This window comes from Daphnia pulex, chromosome 3 (genome assembly GCF_021134715.1).
Source record: "Daphnia pulex isolate KAP4 chromosome 3, ASM2113471v1".
NCBI classification, from domain to species: domain Eukaryota; kingdom Metazoa; phylum Arthropoda; class Branchiopoda; order Diplostraca; family Daphniidae; genus Daphnia; species Daphnia pulex.
This window is the reverse complement of record NC_060019.1, coordinates 5899803-5919814: the sequence shown is the minus strand read 5'-3', so window position 1 is coordinate 5919814 and position 20012 is coordinate 5899803. Positions and strand designations below refer to the sequence as shown.

Genomic DNA, 20012 nt, shown 5'->3' with positions numbered 1-20012 from the left:
TGTAGACCTACATTTATTCAGCTTTTTAAAGAACAAAAAGAGGGGGGTGTGCTGCCCTTTCCTCTTACCTGCACACGCCCTTTGCCATTCAGACTTATTTCAGCTCGCGTACAGTGCAGTCAGAATTTCAGAATGGCAGGCCCTAGTGATTTTTATGGTTGGCATAGGCACCAGAGAATGGACCCACGGGCCGTAGGTTTTCGTACTGAACAAGAAGCTAGAGATTGGGCAAATCGTTCTCGTGATTGGAATGGTCAGCCACGCGACCGTTTTGTTCACTTTGATTATCCAGATAGAGAAAGGTCTCCTCTTCGAAACTATCGAGAGTGGGCTCCCTCCTTTGACGCTCAACCGCCATTGTTTAATATTCCACCCGTGATTCCACCACCGGCTTTTGACGTTCCTCCGCGTGATCAGTTTTTTCACGGAGACCGGTTTTATCAAAATGATGTGGGGGATCGACCAAGGGGGCGTGCGAAGGAACGGGGGAATGGCGCCGAGTTTCCGTTAGATGATAGGATCGAAGAAGAAGCCTACGTTCGTTTTAGCAAGCTAAGAGACTTGGAAGAAAGAGAGAAGCGGGAGAGCAGACAGGAGGAAGACGAAGAAGATGGCGAGTATCTTGAAGTAGAGGACGAAGAGGAAGAAGAGTTAGACGAGGGGGGTCCAAAGCTAGTGGACCGTCCATGGCTACCAAAGGAGCGTACTCCCCAAGCCCCTGCCGCCGGATCTAAGTCGAAAGGGAAGGCTCTAAAACCAACGCGCGCGGCAGCCGCGGCAGCCACGGCAGGCTCATCCAAAGCAGCCAGTGAATCAGGGGAAGTGACGGCGTTCATCCCAACAGCGATTTCAGACGAGATTAGGGTTTGGCTAACGACTGGCCTGTCAACCGACGATTCAAAAGCAATCTCAAAGAAATTTGAGCTCGAGTTTGAGGACCCGACTTTCTCGATTAAACCGCCTAAGCTCGACGGCTTTATGTTGAGGCATGCTAAAGACAAAGATCGATTGAAAGGGGTTAATGCTTCGGAGGAAGCGCTTATACAGACTCAGCTTAAAATAATGGACGTTGCCCCACCTCTGTTTGATTTATACGCTAAAGTGTGTGCTCTTGGAGAGGGAGAAACGGTGACGCAAGCCAAGAATACGGTGCGGGCCGTTTTACAACAGTGGGGTAGAGCGTACTACCACATCACCCAAAGAAGAAGGCGAGCGGTTGTGACATTGGTGGAACCGACATATGACTTCATATTGTCAAACCCTGACGCTTTCGCACCGGGAAAGGAGGCAACTGAGCTCCTTTTCACGGACAAATTCTTAGAGACGATGCTCAAGGAGGCGTCTCAAGACGCCACACTGGCAAGCTCATCGGCGGCTCGAGCGAGGGCTAAGGCAGGTGGAAGAAAGGTAGCAGTGAACCCAGGCCCATCTCAACGGGTGTTGCGCCCAAGGAGAGAAGCAGCGGCCCAATTTCCCGTTGAAGGGAGGCAGAGTGGTGGGGTCGGAAGAGGACGACCGCCGGGTGCAACTGCTTGGACTCGAGGAGGTGAAAGGTATGTTTTCGTCCCTCCTTCTGATCCCATTCAAATTTTACGCAATACTGTTGTGTGTGAAAATGTGGGCGGGCGTATTTTACATTTTGCTAAAATGTGGGAGACTGTTACGGACGATCGTTGGGTCCTAGACAGCGTGTCAAACGGGGTTAAGCTAGATTTTGTAGAAACCCCGAATCAAACTAAACTTCCGCGTCCGATAACAATGTCGAAAGAGATGGCAAGCGTTTGCGACCAGGAAGTAAAAGATTTACTTGAGAAGAAAGCCATTGTAGAAATTTCGAATAGCGGGGAGGATGGGTTTGTCTGTTCTCTATTTGTTATTCCAAAAAAATCGGGCGGTTTTCGCCCGATTGTAAATCTTAAACCACTTAATGTATTCATCCGGTATGAACACTTTAAGATGGAAAATCTTGATTCCGCACGCTTCATTTTGAGAGAAGGGGACTGGCTAGCAAAGTTGGATTTAAAAGATGCTTATCTTACGGTCCCTGTGCACCCCTCCCACCAGAAATATTTGCGTTTCACCTGGAAGGGGCGTATTTTTCAATTTACTTGTCTGGCTTTTGGTTTAGCTCCGGCCCCGCGGTATTTTACGAAAATTCTAAAAGTAGTGGCGGCTTTTCTGAGAAGGCAGGGCATGCGTCTCATCGTGTATCTGGATGATATATTAATAGTTAATACATCAAAAGATAGCACCAAAGCCGATGTAAATAAAGTGGTTGAATTATTACAAAATCTGGGTTTCTTGATCAATTGGGAGAAGTCAATTGTAGAACCGTCGCAAGTAATAGAGTATCTGGGCTTGGTTATTAATTCGGTAAAACTTTCCTTTTCGCTGCCGTCGGACAAGGCTGCAACCGTTAAGGCCAAATGCGATGCGGCCCTTGCCAGGAGCAGAATTTCATTGCGAGAGATTGCGTCGATAATGGGCAACTTTACTTGGGCCATACCTACGATACCTTTTGCGCAGTCTCATTTCAGGAGGATGCAGGCATTCTATATTAAGCAAGCTAGAAAAGTGGGATTTAATTTGAAGTCGGAATGCGTGCTATCGGCGGAAACCAGGGACGACTTAGAATGGTGGTCCAACAATCTAGGCTTAAAAAGGGAAAAGTTGTTCTTTCCTAGCGTGCCAGATCTGGAGATTTTCTCCGACGCTTCTCTAACAGGCTGGGGAGCGTATTGTAATAATGTGAGGACGAGGGGCTCATGGACTTTGGAAGATACCAAGAGGCACATTAATGAACTAGAGATGTTAGGCGCGTTATACGCGATTCAATCATTCGCGGCGGTATCGGAAAGTATAGCGATAAAAATTTATTTAGACAACGTCACGGCAGTGGCTTATATTAATCACGGCGGGGGTACCAGGTCCAAAGCGTTGACGCAATTATCAACCACTCTGACAGCTTGGTGTGAGAGCCGGAATATTGCAATCGAAGCGGTTCATTTGAGCGGCAAGCTGAATGTAATTGCTGACGAAGAGTCTCGCGCCGGACCGGATGCAAGCGATTGGAAATTAAATCCATCCGTTTTTTCTCGCGTTCAAAAGATCTGGCCATCAAAAGTTGACCTTTTTGCGTCCCATTGGAACGCGCAGCTCCCCTCTTTCTTTTCGTGGCGGCCGCAACCGCAAGCGTTGAACACAAATGCCTTTTCAGTTAACTGGAAGGGCCTTTCGGGGTATCTTTTTCCCCCTTTTGCGCTAATTTTTCAATGTTTGGAAAAAATTAGAAGAGAGAAAGCTGACGTAGTTTTCGTTTGCCCCGTATGGACAGGTCAGGCCTGGTTCCCGGTGCTACTCGAGCTAGCGTGCGACGTAGTATTTCTTCTTCAGCAGGAGCCGGACCTCCTGACATCGGCACTGAACGAGCCGCACCCGTTATTAGCATCCAGCGCACTTCACTTGGCCGTTTGGAGACTGTCCGGCGACAGTTGCGTGACAGAGGCTTTTCGTCGAACGTGGTCGACCTTCTTGTGGCCGGAAATCGACCGACCACCCTCGCAACTTACGATTCCGCATGGCGGAACTGGACACATTGGTGTGTGCGAAGGGATACGGATCCCTTGTCGGCGGATTTAACCGAGGTTTTGCAGTTCCTCACCGACTTGCTGGCCTCGGGCAAGTCGTATAGCGCAATCAACATTCACCGGTCTATGTTGTCCAGGACCCTGGGGTCCATCGAAGGCGTTCAGATAGGCGCGCATCCGCTTGTCGTCCGATTAATGAAAGGCTGCTATCACAAGAATCCCCCCAAGCCCAAGTACAACGACATGTGGGACCCGAGTCAAGTTGTAGAATTTATTAATTCGTTGGGCGAAAACCGACACCTTACCCTGAGCGTCTTAGCTAGTAAATTGGTCACCATGATAGCGTTAGCTACCTTAATGCGAGCGTCGGAGATAGCGGCAATTGGTTACCGATCCGTCGTCTTCTCAGAAAGAGGGGTAGTATTCTCATTAGATAGGTTACGGAAAGCACAGCGGAACGGTCCGCTGCAGTCCTTTTCAATATTAAATGATCCGGATCCGATTTTATGTCCAGTCTTGGCGCTTAAAGAATTTGTGGAACGTACGAATCAGTTTAGACGCGAGACAGACGAAGGAAAACTATTTGTTGCACTCATCGCGCCCCATAGGCCGGTCTCAGCCAGTACAGTGAGTCGCTGGATTAAATCGTTCTTGCAAAAGGCCGGCATAAACACTCGGTGTTTTGGGGCGCATTCCACAAGAGGAGCGGCCGCTTCGAAAGCGGTCAGTGACGGCGTACCGGTGGAGGCAATCTTGCGAGCCGGAAGTTGGTCAAAAGAAACGACGTTCAATCGATTTTACAATCGAGCGTCGACACAAACGATGTTTGTTCAAAATTAAAAATTCATCATTGGGCTTTAAAATCACCCTTAGGGTCTAGGCGAAATGCATTTCGCAGTACAATTGGTAAATTACCCGAGGGATCGTTCTACGATCCTGAAGGGTAATTGAAATTGTATAAGAAATAAATGTAGACGACGACCCTAAGGGTCTGTCTCCCACCCATACCCACCCTGTGTCATCATTTATTTAATTATGATTCATTCAATTTTGGAAAAAACGCGTAGAAATCAAACCTTTCGTGGCCGGAAAGCTGGAGGTTATTCTAGAAGCAAGAATAACTAGACTGGCGAGAAAGTAAGAAGGCCCCATTACGTGTTCAAGTTACGGCAGTTGGCAGAGCTGTCCAGAAGAAGAAGCGCACTATTTTTTGCTGCAACCATTATGTTCATGTTTCTGTGTTTCATGATATGTTACCTTGGGATAGAGTTTTTTTACCCTGAAGTCCTCAGGTTTTTTCTCGTATCCCCCTCAAACTGTTATTTGGAAGTTATGTGTGAAATTCTCTCTGATTATGTTTGATAACATGTAATTGTGTTTGGTTAAAACCCTGTACACGGATCTGTAGCTATAAGTCTGAATGGCAAAGGGCGTGTGCAGGTAAGAGGAAAGGGCAGCACACCCCCCTCTTTTTGTTCTTTAAAAAGCTGAATAAATGTAGGTCTACACCCTTAGGGTCGTCGTCTACATTTATTTCTTATACAATTTCAATTACCCTTCAGGATCGTAGAACGATCCCTCGGGTAATTTACCAATTATCTGCTCCTTCCACTCTGGCGCCTCCGCTGATTCATTCCAGTCCAACTACTGCGCCGGAATTCCAACCAGCACAGGAGATTCCTCAGCCACGGCTGCCGAGTGAAATCGCCGAAGATGAAGATGTCCTGAGATTGTTGGGTCAGATCGAGGCCGATGTTCCTCGGATTCCTTCGTTCGGTAAATCATCCGGCGGAAGCCGAGCCAACGTATTCGTTCCTCGGGTTAGGCGGGAAGATGCCGTCACTTCTTCAACTCCCGGCCCGAGAAGAAATCGGACCAGGAAACCCGGCACTGGACGTCGAGGCAATAATCCGACGACACTTCGTTACACGTCCGAAACTCAGACTGGAATTGTTTCGACACCGGCCGCAATTACGGTTGATGACAAGGGGCCATTTACCTGCATCGGACGCATCAACGGAGGCTTCTACGCCGACGTGTCCAGTGGCTGCAGACGATTCTATACCTGTGGAGTTGGGAAAAAGAACAGGTAATGTAACCGACACCCAGCAGAGTGTCTAGTCGTTTGACAAGTCTAAGATTAATATCTTATTTCCAAATATCTGAGAGCTTAGAATTTTAAAACAAACGAAAAAAAAAAAAAAAAACACGATTGCATTATACAGAGTGGTGTCGCATACTTTTACGTGTGGAACCGGGCTACTGTTTGACCAAGCCACGCTAACATGTCAGGACATTGACAAAGTGGATTGCGCCTTGTCGCCGACTTTCTTCTATCTAAACGATCCTGCTCTCCGTCCAGGTATACACACATTTTTACTTTCAACGTTTTTGTCTATTTTTTTAGATATGCTGGTTTAGAGTTCTAATGCTGAACATTTTTTCCAAAATAGCCGTTACAGAACCGATGGTCACGGACACTTTTCAGTCGTTCAAAACCACCACCACCACAACACCTTCTCCTGAAGAAACAACAACATCCTAGGATTTGGAATTTTTATATATAAATAATTAATAAGAAAGCATTACGTTCGTTTCACCATCGCCGGATTGATTAGTCTTGTGCCATTGATTTCCAGATATCAAGAATACATTCCTATCATAGAATTTAATCGTCTCTGCGTTCAACAGGCAATGACATTTTATTGGCAAATCACGCATCACAGTTGACCAGGTCTTTAACAAATTCGAAATAATTGTACTTGATGTCGTATTGCATATCGTACCAGTAGTTGACTGCTATGCAGCCGTGAGACTGGCGGACGTGGTGGAACCAAAGCGAGGGCAGGTAGAGCATTTCACCTTTCTCAACGCGACATCGAATCTGCCGAGCATTTTTGTACTTGGGATATTTTGTCAAGTCGGGCTTCAAAGGATCGATATCTATCCAAGGAATGGTTCCGTCATCATCCGGAACAATCTTCAAATCTCCGTCGATTTCTTGGTAACTAGCTTTGGGATAATTTGCATAAGGTATCCATGGCTGGTCTGTGGGAGGGTGGAGAATGAAGTCTTTGTATCCAGAAACGACACAGTACATGTTTTCATAGGGATCCTTGTGCACTGTGAATAGGAAAAATGATCTGTATTAGTTTATGATATTTTGACTGATGGAAGTAATGGTACTCGATGTGATTGCCCGCTCATCTCCCATCCAGAAATTGACTGCATCTGGCTTGGTGCCAAACAATGTTGAGGCCCACTCAATCTCGTCTGCAGAGTCAGCTATCAATTCTGCAAACTCTTTGGTGAGATTGGAGTTCTGTGTTTGAATATAGTGCACCCTGTTTACGACAGGGTTTTCCAGTGATTTCAAAAACTGGTTCATGGGCATCACCTTTTCCAGGGGAAGAACAAAGTGTCCATTTGTGACTGCATCAGCATAACCATTTGGGGTGACGGTTACTGTGACATCTTTTGTCCCATAAGACTGCCTTTAACATAACAAAAAAATGTCAAATTATGATAAGACTTAAGAGTTGATAAATAACAATAGTATGAATGGGGAAAAAACCTTAAGTATTCAATGTTCCATTTCGATAACGCCGGCCAGCTGTTGAAAGCATTACGGATAATCACTGGCCGATTTTGAGCCACATAATTTCTATAGAATTCCAAGCAAGTGGGCAATTCTTCCAGATAAGGCACATTCGTTGTAAGATAAAATTCTAAATTATTTCAATCATCATGAGAAACGATTTGATGAGAGAAGTGAGTGACAAGGCAAACCAAAAGCTTCACTGGAGAGTTTTTCAAACTTGCTTGTTGACATTCTCGTGAAGGTGAAGACTCACTCCAACATTTTGACGGTACTCACAGCAGACAACTCAGACGCCCGGGAAACGCGAAAATTGCCAAATTGTTTGAACGATTAGCCGCGCTTAAAATATGAATAAAAATAAAAAATTCGCAATGCATTTAATTAGCATGGATTTTTCGCTCCATTTGTAGAGTTTCTTGAATTATAATAGCCATCAGTATATTCATAATCATAACATAATTGAGGAAATATTAGCCTACTATAATCGCGTAAAAGAGGATGGAGAAAACGATTGAGGAATCTGCCAATTCAATGATGAAAATCTTGATAGATTTTATTGCCAATAATTGCCGCGTGTATTGCTATAGTTAAATTTTGATTTCACGAACACCATACGATCTTCGCCGAGTTCACACGGGCGAACGTCCCTATCAGCGCCTATTAGCACGATGTACTGGGAGTAGCTCTTAGTACATCGTGGTTGGAGCGAATTGACAATCTGGAGATCAATTCCGATCAATTTTTTAGCTCTGCCCCTGCTGTATAGTTAGAAAAGGTCGAGTCGAGAAGAAGAGAAATCCAGAAGAGAAGTCAGAAAAGGGGGGCTCTTTTGACCTCGATTATTGTCGACTGTCGATGAGCTCCAGCAAGAAGATTAAGGGCATGCAGCAGTCCTTCACATTGTCGCTACAGGGAATGAAACCCAAGACGATCAGGAAACCCAAGTGTCGTATGTTACGGAATGTAATAATGCTGTCCGATGACGATATCATTATTGAAATTTGATTTCGCCAATCTATGCTTGCTGGAGTATGCCCATTTTGGGTTTTGATTGTTTCTATAACACAGTTTCAAATGGTGGGTTCAAGTGTGTACGTTTGTCATGATGTTGCAAATAATTGAATAAACGGAACAGTATTCAAAATCGTCGATAGCTTTTAGATTGCAAGTTCAAAAAGATTTCACGTATAATGTAAAAATCTCGTATTATAAAACTGATACCATAAAAAGAATTGCCTATTTACACAAAACAAATATCTGCCCGCTTACTAGTAGAGCAACTGCACAGAAGCTAAAAGGCGTAGTCAAGAGGATGACAATTATGGCGCTTATTTGACCAATGATCGCAAGCGAAAAGTAGATACCGGACTAAACATGTTTTAATGCATGCTATCCTGATTATCCTACTACTGGAAATATGTCTTCTGCAAAGTAATTTCGCATGGACTTTAACGGCATCAGACTTGGCATCAGGGTGTTAACGCTAATTATTTTATAGAGAGCTATAATATCCTTTATGAAACCAAATGTTGGCAGCGCAACTCGTTGGTTCGATTTTAAAATTTACATTCGTATTGATGTTGGTTTTATTTCACCCCTATTTTCAAACAACATCTAAAATGGATTGGTTATCGACCATCAGTGCAATACGTCAAACAAAACAATGTTTGCAAGGATCATCCTAAGCCACAAGAGAAATACTTACATTTAAGTTATAATATTGAACATTCTGCGCTCTTTTTTTACGCAAGCATCAGAAGGATGAGGTTGAAATATCTACTTTATTCCAATAAAAGAAAATAACTATCGGGAAAACTTAAGCGGAGATATATATTCATGTATAGCAAGAATTATATTGTAAAGTATACCCGATAATACCATATTAGTAAGTCAACTGCGTATTACAGCTCAAAGATTTAAAATCAGTAATGAGCACTGAACAGTGTCATTACGGTGAGTTGGTTACCTTTATTGTTCGTAAAGAAAATTCGTATAGTTAAAACCAGTTAAAAAATTTCAGAACAGAAACTAGTTGCGTTTGGCGGGCAAAACCCGTTTATTTAGAAATATCAAATAATCAAGAAAAACAATTTTGATTCATTTTCTTCCAGTGCTGTAGTACCTCGAGCTCCCTGGCACCTACAGCTGCAAGTAATAGATTGGTTTACCGTCTGAGGCTAGATGGCTTGGTAAAACAAATTCGCCTGGATGCAGCTGCAATCCATTAGCAGCAAACTTCAGCTTCATTTTAATTCTGCGTCCTTGAATTGTACACCCGTAACGGAAGAAGAACATTGCTCTGGAAGCGTCGCCCGGATTGCGGAAGAGAAGTAATGCTTTACCCGTATAGAGACCGTTTTCATCCAAAAACATGCTGAAGGAATATACAGGCCCAACTAGATTTCCGAAGAATGCAACGATTTGTTCGCCTGTCGCTAAGTAAGGCAAATTAGACAGATGAATGTACTCGAAGTTGTGCTCGTACATTTGGTGGGAGTGTGCCGAGCTTTCTTGTGCAATTTCAGGTGGTGAGGTGTCGTGTCGTGAATAAACCTCTGTTGATGCCGAAGCTGCTGCATTACTCGATGTTACTTTTCCATAGACGTCCATATCAGCAGGCTCGATGGATGACGGAAGTGCTGCTGGAGTTAATACTCCATAATCATCAGGTATACTGCTAACCATGTCCGAGTCTGCAACAATCTCCGGCAATGCGGGAACAGACGACGGAACAGAAGGATACTCCTCAATCGTCAAAATGACATCGATCTCGCCCGGGTTGGCGGTTGGCGATTCGGACAGTAATGACTTTTTAAGTTTCTCTAGTCGCCTCTTTTCCCGTCTCCTGACAGCCAAATCGAAGTTCTTTTTGGCCTTTTTCTTTGCTGCCCTGATTTCATCTTCTGTTGGTGATGCTACAGTATTTTCGATACCGCTAGATAAAACCGGGAGAACGGATTCCATGTGCTCAAATCCATCCGGAAGGGAAGGACGAGCCTTCTCTTCACCTTCCAACTGCTCAAATCCATCCGGAAGAGAAGGAAGAGTGTTCTCTTCACGTTCCAGCAACTGCTCATATCCATCCGGAAGAGAAGGAAGAGTGTTCTCTTCAAGTTCCAACTGCTCAAATCCTTCCGGAAAAGTCTTCTCTTCACCTTCTAGGTGCTCAAATTCATCCGTGAGCGATGGAAGAGTGAAGTCTTCACGTTCCAGCTGCTCAAATCTACCCGGAAGAGAAGGAAGAGTGTTCTCTTCACGTTCCAACTGCTCAAATCCATCCGGAAGAGTGTTCTTTTCACGTTCCAACTGCTCAAATCCATCCGGAAGAGAAGGAAGAGTGTTCTCTTCACGTTCCAACTGCTCAAATCCATCCGGAAGAGTGTTCTTTTCACGTTCCAACTGCTCAAATCCATCCGGAAGAGAAGGAAGAGTGTTCTCTTCACGTTCCAACTGCTCAAATCCATCCGGAAGAGAAGGGAGAGTGTTCTCTTCACGTTCCAACTGCTCAAATCCATCCGGAAGAGTGTTCTTTTCACGTTCCAACTGCTCAAATCCATCCGGAAGAGAAGGAAGAGTGTTCTCTTCACGTTCCAACTGCTCAAATCCATCCGGAAGAGTCTTCTCTTCATGTTCCAACTGCTCAAATCCATCCGGAAAAGAAGGAAGAGTGTTCTCTTCACGTTCCAACTGCTCAAATTCATCCGGAAGAGTCTTCTCTTTAAGTTCCAACAGCTCAAATCCATCCGGAAGAGAAGAAAGAGTGTTTTCTTCACGTTCCAGCTGCTCAAATCCACCCGGAAGAGAAGGAAGAGTGTTCTCTTCACGTTCCAACTGCTCAAATCCATCCGGAAGAGGGTACTCTTCACGTTCCAACTGCTCAAATCCATCCGGAAGAGTCTTCTCTTCAAGTTCCAACTGCTCAAATTCATCCGGAAGATAAGGGAGAGTGTTCTCTTCACGTTCCAACTGCTCAAATCCATCCGGAAGAGAAGAAAGAGTGTTCTCTTCACGTTCCAGCTGCTCAAATCCACCCGGAAGAGAAGGAAGAGTGTTTTCTTCACGGTCCAACTGCTCAAATCCATCCGGAAGAGGGTTCTCTTCACGTTCCAACTGCTCAAATCCATCCGGAAGAGTCTTCTCTTCAAGTTCAAACTGCTCAAATTCATCCGGAAGATAAGGAAGAGTGTTCTCTTCACATTCCGGCTGCTCAAATCCATCCGGAAGAGAAGGAAGAGTGTTCTCTTCACGTTCCAACTGCTCAAATCCATCCGGAAGAGTGTTCTCTTCATGTTCCAACTGCTCAAATCCATCCGGAAGCGAAGGAAGGGTGTTCTCTTTACGTTCCAACGGCTCAAATCCATCCGGAAGAGAAGGAAGAGTGTTCTCTTCTCGTTCCAACTGCTCAAATCCATCCGGAAGAGTCTTCTCTTCAGGTTCCAACAGCTCAAATCCATCCGGAAGAGAAGGAAGAGTGTTCTCTTCACGTTCCAACGGCTCAAATCCATCCTGAAGAGGGTTCTCTTCACGTTCCAACTGCTCAAATCCATCCGGAAGAGTCTTCTCTTCAAGTTCCAACTGCTCAAATTCATCCGGAAGATAAGGAAGAGTGTTCTCTTCACGTTCCAACTGCTCAAATTCATCCGGAAGAGAAGGAAGGGTGTTCTCTTCACGTTCCAACTGCTCAAATCCATCCGGAAGAGTCTTCTCTTCATGTTCCAACTGCTCAAATCCATCCGGAAAAGAAGGAAGGGTGTTCTCTTCACGTTCCAACGGCTCAAATCCATCCGGAAGAGGGTTCTCTTCAAGTTCCAACTGCTCGAATTCATCCGGAAGATAAGGAAGAGTCTTCTCTTCAAGTTCCAACTGCTCAAATCCATCCGGAAGAGAAGGAAGAGTGTTCTCTTCAAGTTCCAACTGCTCAAATCCATGCGGAAGAGAAGGAAGAGTGTTCTCTTCACGTTCCAACTGCTCAAATCCATCCGGAAGAGTCTTCTCTTCACGTTCCATATGCTCAAATCCATCCGGAGAACAATCTTTTGTATTTACAAAAGATAGTAAAACGCATGTTGATCTCAATTTTTTCTTCTTGAGGAAATCATACCGACTCCCAAGACGCAAAACACTCTTAATAGACGAGAGAAAACCCATCTCGACGTCGAAACTTGCCAATTAGCACAGAATTCGTCAATAATATGCGATTTTCAGAAAACTTTGAAGCTTACCATCAAACTCTATGACTCTGATATGATCTTACTGCTACAGATGTGTTCTACTTATAACCTTGCAATGAACCCTTTTGTTCTGCAGTCGCCCGTGCTCACAGTTTTTTTCTAATTCGTATTTATCTTTTATCGCGCAATGCTGATTAGTTCAGAAATTATTAATCTAGTGGTTTTTATCAACATTGTTCAATAACTTCTCAGCAATTACTACTTGAGAACATAATTAGAAAAAGAAAAATTTAAAATTGGATAATAGTCCCGTATGTGGGATGAGTAGCGTAGCCATAACGGTAAGATAGGATTAACATGTATAATCAAGCAACTTGGCAACTGAACGTCTTGACCTTACATATTTTGTAAGTTTTATTGTGAATTTATCTATGCAATTATTCTGTTTGAATTAGCCAACTTCCTCGAGTTGGTTGGTTGGTTAGAGATGGGTGCATTGCTGTCGACATGGAGTCGCAGCACTGGTCTTCTGTAGGAACGAAGACCTTCCGCACCGTCGGTTGTTTTGCTGGAGTGCTAAGGCGTAGGAAGGCGTTGCCGGTCTGGCAACGTTGAAGAGGTTCTTTCCGGGAATTTCTTTTTGGCAGCGGTGTAATGTGGGAGGGAGGGAGAGATGGAGAAGGGACTAGAGTTGGCTATTCTTATGTGTTCCTTTCGTCTGTTTTGGATACCAAGGATTATTTGTTTTCTACTTGTGGCGGTTTTCAGGTATTTATTGCTTGTGTAGGTGTTGTTTGTGTGTGTGTGTTGAGGGTGGGTTATTGCATCGTTTCACTTGTTTTGAGTCTGATATTTGATGGGGATGGGTATGGAGGCTGATTTGTTTATTTCTTGTGATGTGTGGCTGTTGTGGGGGATTATTTTTAGTTGATGATTGTGGATGTGTGTTTCGGTGTGTAGTTTGTGTAAAATTGTGTGCATTGGCTAACCTGTATCAGTTTGTTTTGATTGTAGGTGCTGTGTGTGTTGGGGCTTGGTAGGGTATTACGTTTAACAATTTTAAGGAGGTACACTTGATTAATTCTGTTTCTTCCCTTTAGATGTCTTTTGATGTTGGTCCTTGATGTGATGCTCATTGGTCAGCGTGAGTTTGATGGATGGCCAACAGTTGATCCCATGACCCTGTTGGTTTCTTGATTTGGAGTCTAGAGGTGAGTTGCGAGTTATTCTTTTCCATTTTTTTAAGCAGGGAGTGTGTGGTAGGATATTCCACCCCGTCCGGTCTGGTTGAAGGCTAACAACCGAAAACAAAGCCTGGTCCCCATTCTTATCCTGTGGTGCTCGTTGGCATGTTGAAATCCTGCCCTCGTTGGTTTTTGTACACCGTTAATTACCCAGATAGGAATTCTTGTCCCAAGGCGGGACCAAAGCCGTGCGGATGGTGCGGGGGGCACAGGGGAATCTCTAAGATGTCCCATTGCGAGCCCTTATTTGAACACGTTACTCATTTTCATCTTGTCGGATACGTCATTTTTTACTCCCTCTCCTAGAAGTCTCTGATGCGTCCCGTTTTTATTTTTTGGCTCCTTCTCGACACTTAGAAAATTTCGGAGAAACTGTCTTTGTCTTTTCGCGGCAAAGTTTGATTCTAAAATTCTATTATTAGCTTTATCTTCGAAATGCAGATATGATTTCGTGGCCCATCTGTACAGTACTGGCTTCTCACCACGACGATCCGGGTTCGATCCCCGACTCAGGTTCCATATTTCTTCAACTATGATGGTTGTATGCAGTCGAATTATAATGTGTACCTGGTAACCCTTTGCTTACTCTGACAAATAAACTTTGTCCGGATATCCGGATATCGAAAATATGTCGGCACAGCAAACACTCATAAGAAAAAGAAGAGTAAAGAAAAGAGGAACGAAATTCAGAGTCCAGAAAAAGATTTATTATTAATGACTTCTTGAGATCCTTTTCCCGTCCCAAGTACGTCTAAAGTCCATCCAATGGGACGGGATAAGGACCGCTATGAGATCTCGGCGAAGCGGACATTGGCCATACGTAAAAGACGTCCTAGGAATGTAAACTTGAGAATCTGCTATGTGCCGAGTACATCCCAGACGTCTCAAAGTGACGTGTTTTGGGCGTCTATGGGACTGCAGTGTGCTATCTGGGTAGACTATGCTTGTTAGGGAGGTTTTCGTTAGGAATTTTGCTGTTAAGTCACGTATTTTGAACTGGGTTTTGGCGTCGATTGATGTGTTTAGTCCCAGCATAGTTTCGTAGTTGAATTCAAGTTGGTTGGCGTGGAACATCTGGCGGAGTTTGTGGCGAAATGGTTCGTTTTTTGGACAGGAAATTAGTATGTGCTGGGGGTTTTCGATCGCTTCACATCCGTACCTACAGCTGGGGTCCGCTTCCGGGTTTATTCTGTGGTGGAACGAATTGAGGTAGTGATGTCCGGATCGTAGTCTATGGAGGCAGACTGCTACTTTGCGGTCGTTGTGTTGGTGCCATGGAATTGTTTTGAGGGAGGTTTTCATTGCGATGGTTTTTTTCTTGCACAGTTTAAGTGATTGGATGTGGCTGTTGCCCCAGTGCTTCTTGTAGATAGCGATCTTTTCGTTGGGGGATAGGCTGTTGTTCAACTGGGTTCCCGAATCGTTAGTGCATTGGCTGGACGCTAGTTTATCGGCTTGTTCGTTCCCCTCTATACCGGTGTGGCTGGGTACCCAGCCTAGGGTAGTTTGCGTGCCGCTCGACTTAAGGCTGTATAGGAGTTCCCGGATCTCTGGTATTGCTTCGTTTGTGGGTTGATTGCTTGAGATGATTGCTTTAATGGCGGCGCTCGAATCGCTGAATATTGTGGCGGCTGTTGGGCAGTGGTCCAGGTCGTATATGGTCTTGAGTGCTTGTTTGATGGCTTGTAGTTCTGCGGAGAATATGCTGGATTCAGTTTTCAGGGTCCAGGCCTTCTCTATGTTTAGTTCTGGGATCACTACTGCACATGTGGTAGTACTGGGGTTTGTTGATTTCGAGCCGTCGGTGTAGCTGAGGAGGGTTCCGATTGGTAGTAATTGTAGGAGGGAGTTGAAGAGGAGTTTTGTGTGGTTTTTGTCTGCCATTGCTGCTTTTTTGGTGCCTGGGAACCACACTGTTTTGCAGGGGGGTTGTGTGCTTGGGGGAGGGTACCTGTAATGCGTAGGCCAGGGTGGTATGGCCGGAAACGCGTCGATGCCCAGCTGTTGGATCAGCACCATTTGTTCTGCTAGGCAGGGAGTGCTTCTTGTAGGGTAGGTTCCTGGGTTCTGGAAGATTGCTAGGGCTGTGTCGTACGTTGGGTTGAACGGTTTGTGTCCTAAGTTGATGATATACTTGCTGGTGAGCCAGCTCTTCCTGTCAGCTAGTGGTTCCGTGCCAGATTCTGCATAGAGGATTTGGGTTGGGGTGGACTGTTTGGAGCCGAGGATCGTCCTGATTATTGCTCTGCAGACAACGTTTATTTTTTCGATGTTGGTTCTGCTGGCATTGCCATAGGCAATTAGACCGTAGTCGACTTTGCTTCGGACTAGGCTTTTGTAAAGTAGGGTGAGTGTCTTGACCGGTGGACCTAGCTTGGCGTTGGCTATGATTGTGAATAGTTTTTTCAGGTTCATGCAGTGGGTCCGTACATGGTCGATGTGGGTTTTCCAGAGTAGCTTTTGATCGAGCCAAACGCCGAGGAACTTATGCGTTGCTTGTGAGGCGATCCTGTGTCCGTTGATGAAGAGTAGGGGGTCTGCGCCGGGTTTGTAGGATCGGTTGAAGACAACGACGGTGGATTTATCCGGGGAGAAATTGAGCTTCCACCTCCTGCCCCATTGGTAGATCTTGTTGAGGGCTGGTTGGATAGTCACTTCCGCGTCTGCCGGGAGCTTGGTTTTGGCGTATATGGTCACATCATCGGCGAATATGCGAGTTTTTACAGGGAGGGGGTGGGTCGGGAAGTCGATTAGCATTATGTTGAAGAGGATTGGACTTAATACCGCTCCTTGGGGGACTCCATTCTCTACTGTTTTGTGGTCAGATGTTTGGTCACCTATTCGGACGCACATTGACCTGTCTGTGAGGAACTCCTTGATCCAGGCTAGGGTTTGGCCCGTGATTCCGAGTTTTGCTATTTTGTAGAGGAGTCCTTGGGTCCATACCGAGTCGTATGCCTTGGAGATATCCAAAAACACCGCGACGGTGGATTGCTTTCTGCTGAAGCCTAGCTTTATGTCCGTTTCTAGCTGTACGATGTGGTCAGTAGTGCTGCATCCCCTTCTGAACCCGGCCTGTTCCTTGTTGATTTTGTTCTTGGACTCGAGGAACCAGTGTAGGCGGTTTGCGATTACTCTTTCCATGGTCTTGCAAAGGCATGAAGTGAGTGAGATTGGTCGGTACGATGAAGGGTCCTCTGCTTCCTTGCCGGGTTTTAGGAGGGGTAGCACGATTGATTCCTTCCACTGTGCTGGGACATGGGATCAGAGCAATAGATACCTGGTCGGTTCTCGCTGTGTTGGCTTCCCTATCCCGGTTTTAGGGTAAACGTATCCCCGATTTTCAGACATTTTAGGGCGGAGCTTGTCAGAAGTTGTGAAGTGGTAAAAATGAGACAGCGCCATCTAGTGATAAGACGTTGACTTTCAAATAATACTTTCGGCGGCCATTTTTGTGTAATATGTGAATACGGCGGCCATCATCGTGTATTACGTGAATGAAGCCTAACCATAATTTCTGTAAAAATGGTTGGCAGGTGTGCTGTTCCTGGTTGTAAATCAACATATTTCAAAGGAAATCAAAAAGAAAACGAGGTTACCCTGGTTGCAATTCCTAAAACTTCATTATCTAAATGGCGAGAACTAATTCCATGTAGTTATTTGACGAGCACCTCACGTATTTGCTCCCGTCATTTTGACGAAAGTGACTTCAAATCAGGGATTTAAATTTTGAACGTGTTCCATCCTTTCAAACGTAGGAATCGTAATGCTGGAGCAATTCCCAAACATTTTCTGATAAATGGTATTGATATTACATTTCCTGTATAATCTGTAAAGCACAGAAACTGAACCATTTTCATTTTAGATACACCTAGTCGACAAGCAATGCAAAATGTTGATGGTTTCAAATGGAGAAATAACATTAATGGTATTTTTAAATATATTTATTTTGTTTAATATCAAATAACGCAATTCTTAAATATGTATTGTAGTGGAAACAAATGCTAGCAATGCATCAGTAAGGAAACGACCAAAAGTAGACAAAATACCTACTACGTCTAAGAGAAAAAAATTTGACAGTACAGGTATTGATAATAGTTCTCGTTACATTTTATTTTTAAGAGCAATTGCTTTAAATTTTATCTGATAGCACCCTCCATGGAAATTACCTCTACTATTAAAGAATCAATCAACATTCCCCAGGCTGCTGAAGAAGCAATTTTTGATCCACTTCCAGATTCAATCAAGGAAAATCTTGCTGTTGTCATGGAAGATACGACAGTTGCATCACCTTCTGTGGAAGCTACCTCTACTATTCAAGAATCAATGGACACCCACCAGGCTGCTGAAGAAGCAATTTTTGATCCACTTCCTGATGTTATGAACGAAAATGTTGCTGTTGTCATTGAAGATTCGACAGTTACATCACCTTCTATGGAAGCAAGCTCTACTAATTTCAAGTCTAATTTTGTGACATTTCAGTCACTAGTAACTTCATCAATGGTACCAAAGAATTGGACATGGTATTTTGATCAAATTAAACAAACGATTTTTTGCATTTCGATGGATCAACTACCAAATGAAAATTATAATGTGAAAAGTGTACACTTTCAAAACAAGAAGTAGTGTATTATGTCAACGGAACAATAAACAATTTACACAACCAAACAATAAAATGTAAGAATGTTTGGACACTTACAAAGAATAAACAATTTACGCAACCAAACAATAAAATGTAAGAATGTTGGGACACTTAGAAAAGACCTAGAGGTTTGACAGTTGGATACTTCTACCTTTTTATTTTGTTCACTTCTTGTAGAAAAGTAAGCTGTGATTGGTCAATGAGTTTTTCATAGACCCTTCCTGATTGGCTGGCTTCACGTAGTACCTGACACACTCACTAGAGGCGCTCATCATTTTTTCCAAATCGGACCACGTTTACCCTGAAACCGGGATAGGGAAGCCAACACGGCCGAGAACCGACCAGGTATCTATTGCTCTGATGGGATTTCAAAAATAGGGTGTTGAATAGGTGTAGTAGATGGGTCCTGTTTTTCGGTGACAGGTTGTTGAGCATGGCATTATTGACTAGGTCGGCTCCTACCGCTTTACTTTTGGATTTGGGGAGGGATCTCTCGAGTTCTTCCGGTGTGATTGGATCGTTCAGGATGTTGTGGGTGGTGGATGTTATGTTGCTGTTGATGGTGGCGTAGAAGTGGTCGTTAGTTGGTAGATTGGCTGGGTACACACTGCTGAATCGGTCGAGGAATAGGTCGGCCTTTTCCTTCGGGCTGTTTATCGTTGTGTTGTTGTTTGAGATCAGGGGGCCGTCTGGTGAGAGGTTAGATCCTTTTCCTAGCATGCTTTTGGTGAAAGTCCAGAGGCGGGGTTGGTCTTGCGGGCCGAGGTTCGAGATGAAGGAGGACCAGGCTTCCTTTTTTGCCTTGATGATGTGTCTCTTTTTCAGGGCCTCGGCTTTTTTCCATTCCGTTCTGAGGTGTAGCGATGTAGGTGATTTGCACCAGTTTTTGAGTGCAATTCGTGCGTTCTTCACTAGTGTGTTGCATTCTGCGTTCCACCAGGGCCGCGATGGTTCTGAGTTTCTTGCCCGTGATGGGTTTGATTTTTTGAAGCATTTTTCGTTTGCTCCGTTCAATCCTGTCATGAAAGCTGTAGTGGCTGCTTCTGGGTTCTGGATCTCCGAGAACTTGAGTTCTATGAGTGCGGTGTCTAGGAGGTGGTTCCAGTCTGCCCACTTGTTTTCGTTGATGATCCATTTGGGCGGTTGTCTTGAGATTCGAGCTGGGGTCGTGTTGAGCGTGAGGATTATGGGGAGGTGGTCGCTACCTAGGCTTGGACCTATTGAAATCGTTGCTGAGGTGGCGAGTTCAGATGATGTCATAGTTAGATCGATAGTGGATATTTTCCCGCTTGCCGGATCGATCCTTGTACCTAGATCAGTAGGTGTTATGAGGCATATGTCTTGGCTGTTGAGGATGGTTTCGAAGATGGTCTTCCCTGCTGTGTTGGTGGTTGCGTTGCTTTCCCACATGTCGTGGTGGCCGTTGAAGTCCCCTCCAATAACCACCGGGTTGGGTCTGTTGAAAATTTCCGCTACGTCAGCCATTTCACAGTCGCCTTTGGGAACATAGGCAGAAATGAAATCGATTTTTGAGTTGCTTCTTGATAGGATGCTGACGCCGATGGCTTCTACGGTGTCATGTGGGGTAAGGGGCAAGGGGGTGAACGAAAGTTGTTTATTAATTAGAATTGCTACTCCTCCCCCTGATCTGTTAGGGCGGTTCTTCTTGAGGATATGGTAGGCTTTGAATTTAACGTAGAAAGATTTCTTCCAGTGCGTTTCGCTGAGGAGGATTATTTCAGGTTTAACTAAGGATAGGAATTGCCG

General features: G+C 44.6%; 4 protein-coding genes and 1 long non-coding RNA gene across 7 annotated transcripts in view; 4 read left to right on the top strand and 1 right to left on the bottom strand.

The window, feature by feature from the left end:
- LOC124191502 (mucin-5AC-like) overlaps nt 1-20012 on the top strand; it is a 31977-nt gene that overhangs the window by 6526 nt on the left and 5439 nt on the right. Inside the window, exons 8-10 of one of the 2 annotated variants that reach the window (XM_046584767.1) lie at nt 5181-5676; nt 5813-5949; nt 6041-6254. In XM_046584767.1, the coding sequence (XP_046440723.1) occupies nt 5181-5676; nt 5813-5949; nt 6041-6132 (725 nt within the window). In that variant the 3' untranslated portion in view covers nt 6133-6254. Of the gene's footprint in view, nt 1-5180; nt 5677-5812; nt 5950-6040; nt 6255-20012 lie in introns of those variants that run through there. The other variant, XM_046584768.1, reaches the window with a different exon arrangement.
- Nucleotides 27-5174, top strand: LOC124191501. Its single transcript, XM_046584766.1, has 2 exons — nt 27-1553; nt 4655-5174. The coding sequence occupies exons 1-2, from the start codon at nt 133-135 to the stop codon at nt 4710-4712; spliced, it is 1479 nt and encodes a 492-aa protein (XP_046440722.1). The 5' UTR covers nt 27-132; the 3' UTR covers nt 4713-5174.
- Nucleotides 6182-7487, bottom strand: LOC124191509 (bifunctional peptidase and (3S)-lysyl hydroxylase Jmjd7-like). 2 transcript variants are annotated; one of them, XM_046584777.1, is made up of 5 exons: nt 7377-7487; nt 7162-7315; nt 6774-7081; nt 6374-6710; nt 6182-6265 (listed from the first exon to the last, which is right to left on the bottom strand). In XM_046584777.1, coding segments are annotated over exons 1-5 (843 nt in total). In that variant the 5' UTR covers nt 7420-7487; the 3' UTR covers nt 6182-6264. The 2 variants fall into 2 exon arrangements, with proteins under 2 accessions (XP_046440733.1, XP_046440732.1); XM_046584776.1 differs by lacking the exon at nt 6182-6265 and having other exon boundaries at nt 6271-6710.
- Nucleotides 12834-13570, top strand: LOC124191517. The gene is made up of 2 exons (XR_006873465.1): nt 12834-13127; nt 13460-13570. It is a non-coding gene; the product is annotated as an uncharacterized LOC124191517 (long non-coding RNA).
- Nucleotides 16920-18274, top strand: LOC124191515. The gene is made up of 5 exons (XM_046584794.1): nt 16920-17197; nt 17260-17405; nt 17469-17531; nt 17596-17688; nt 17754-18274. Exons 3-5 carry the CDS (start codon nt 17489-17491, stop codon nt 18227-18229), a joined length of 612 nt encoding a protein of 203 aa, XP_046440750.1. The 5' UTR covers nt 16920-17197; nt 17260-17405; nt 17469-17488; the 3' UTR covers nt 18230-18274.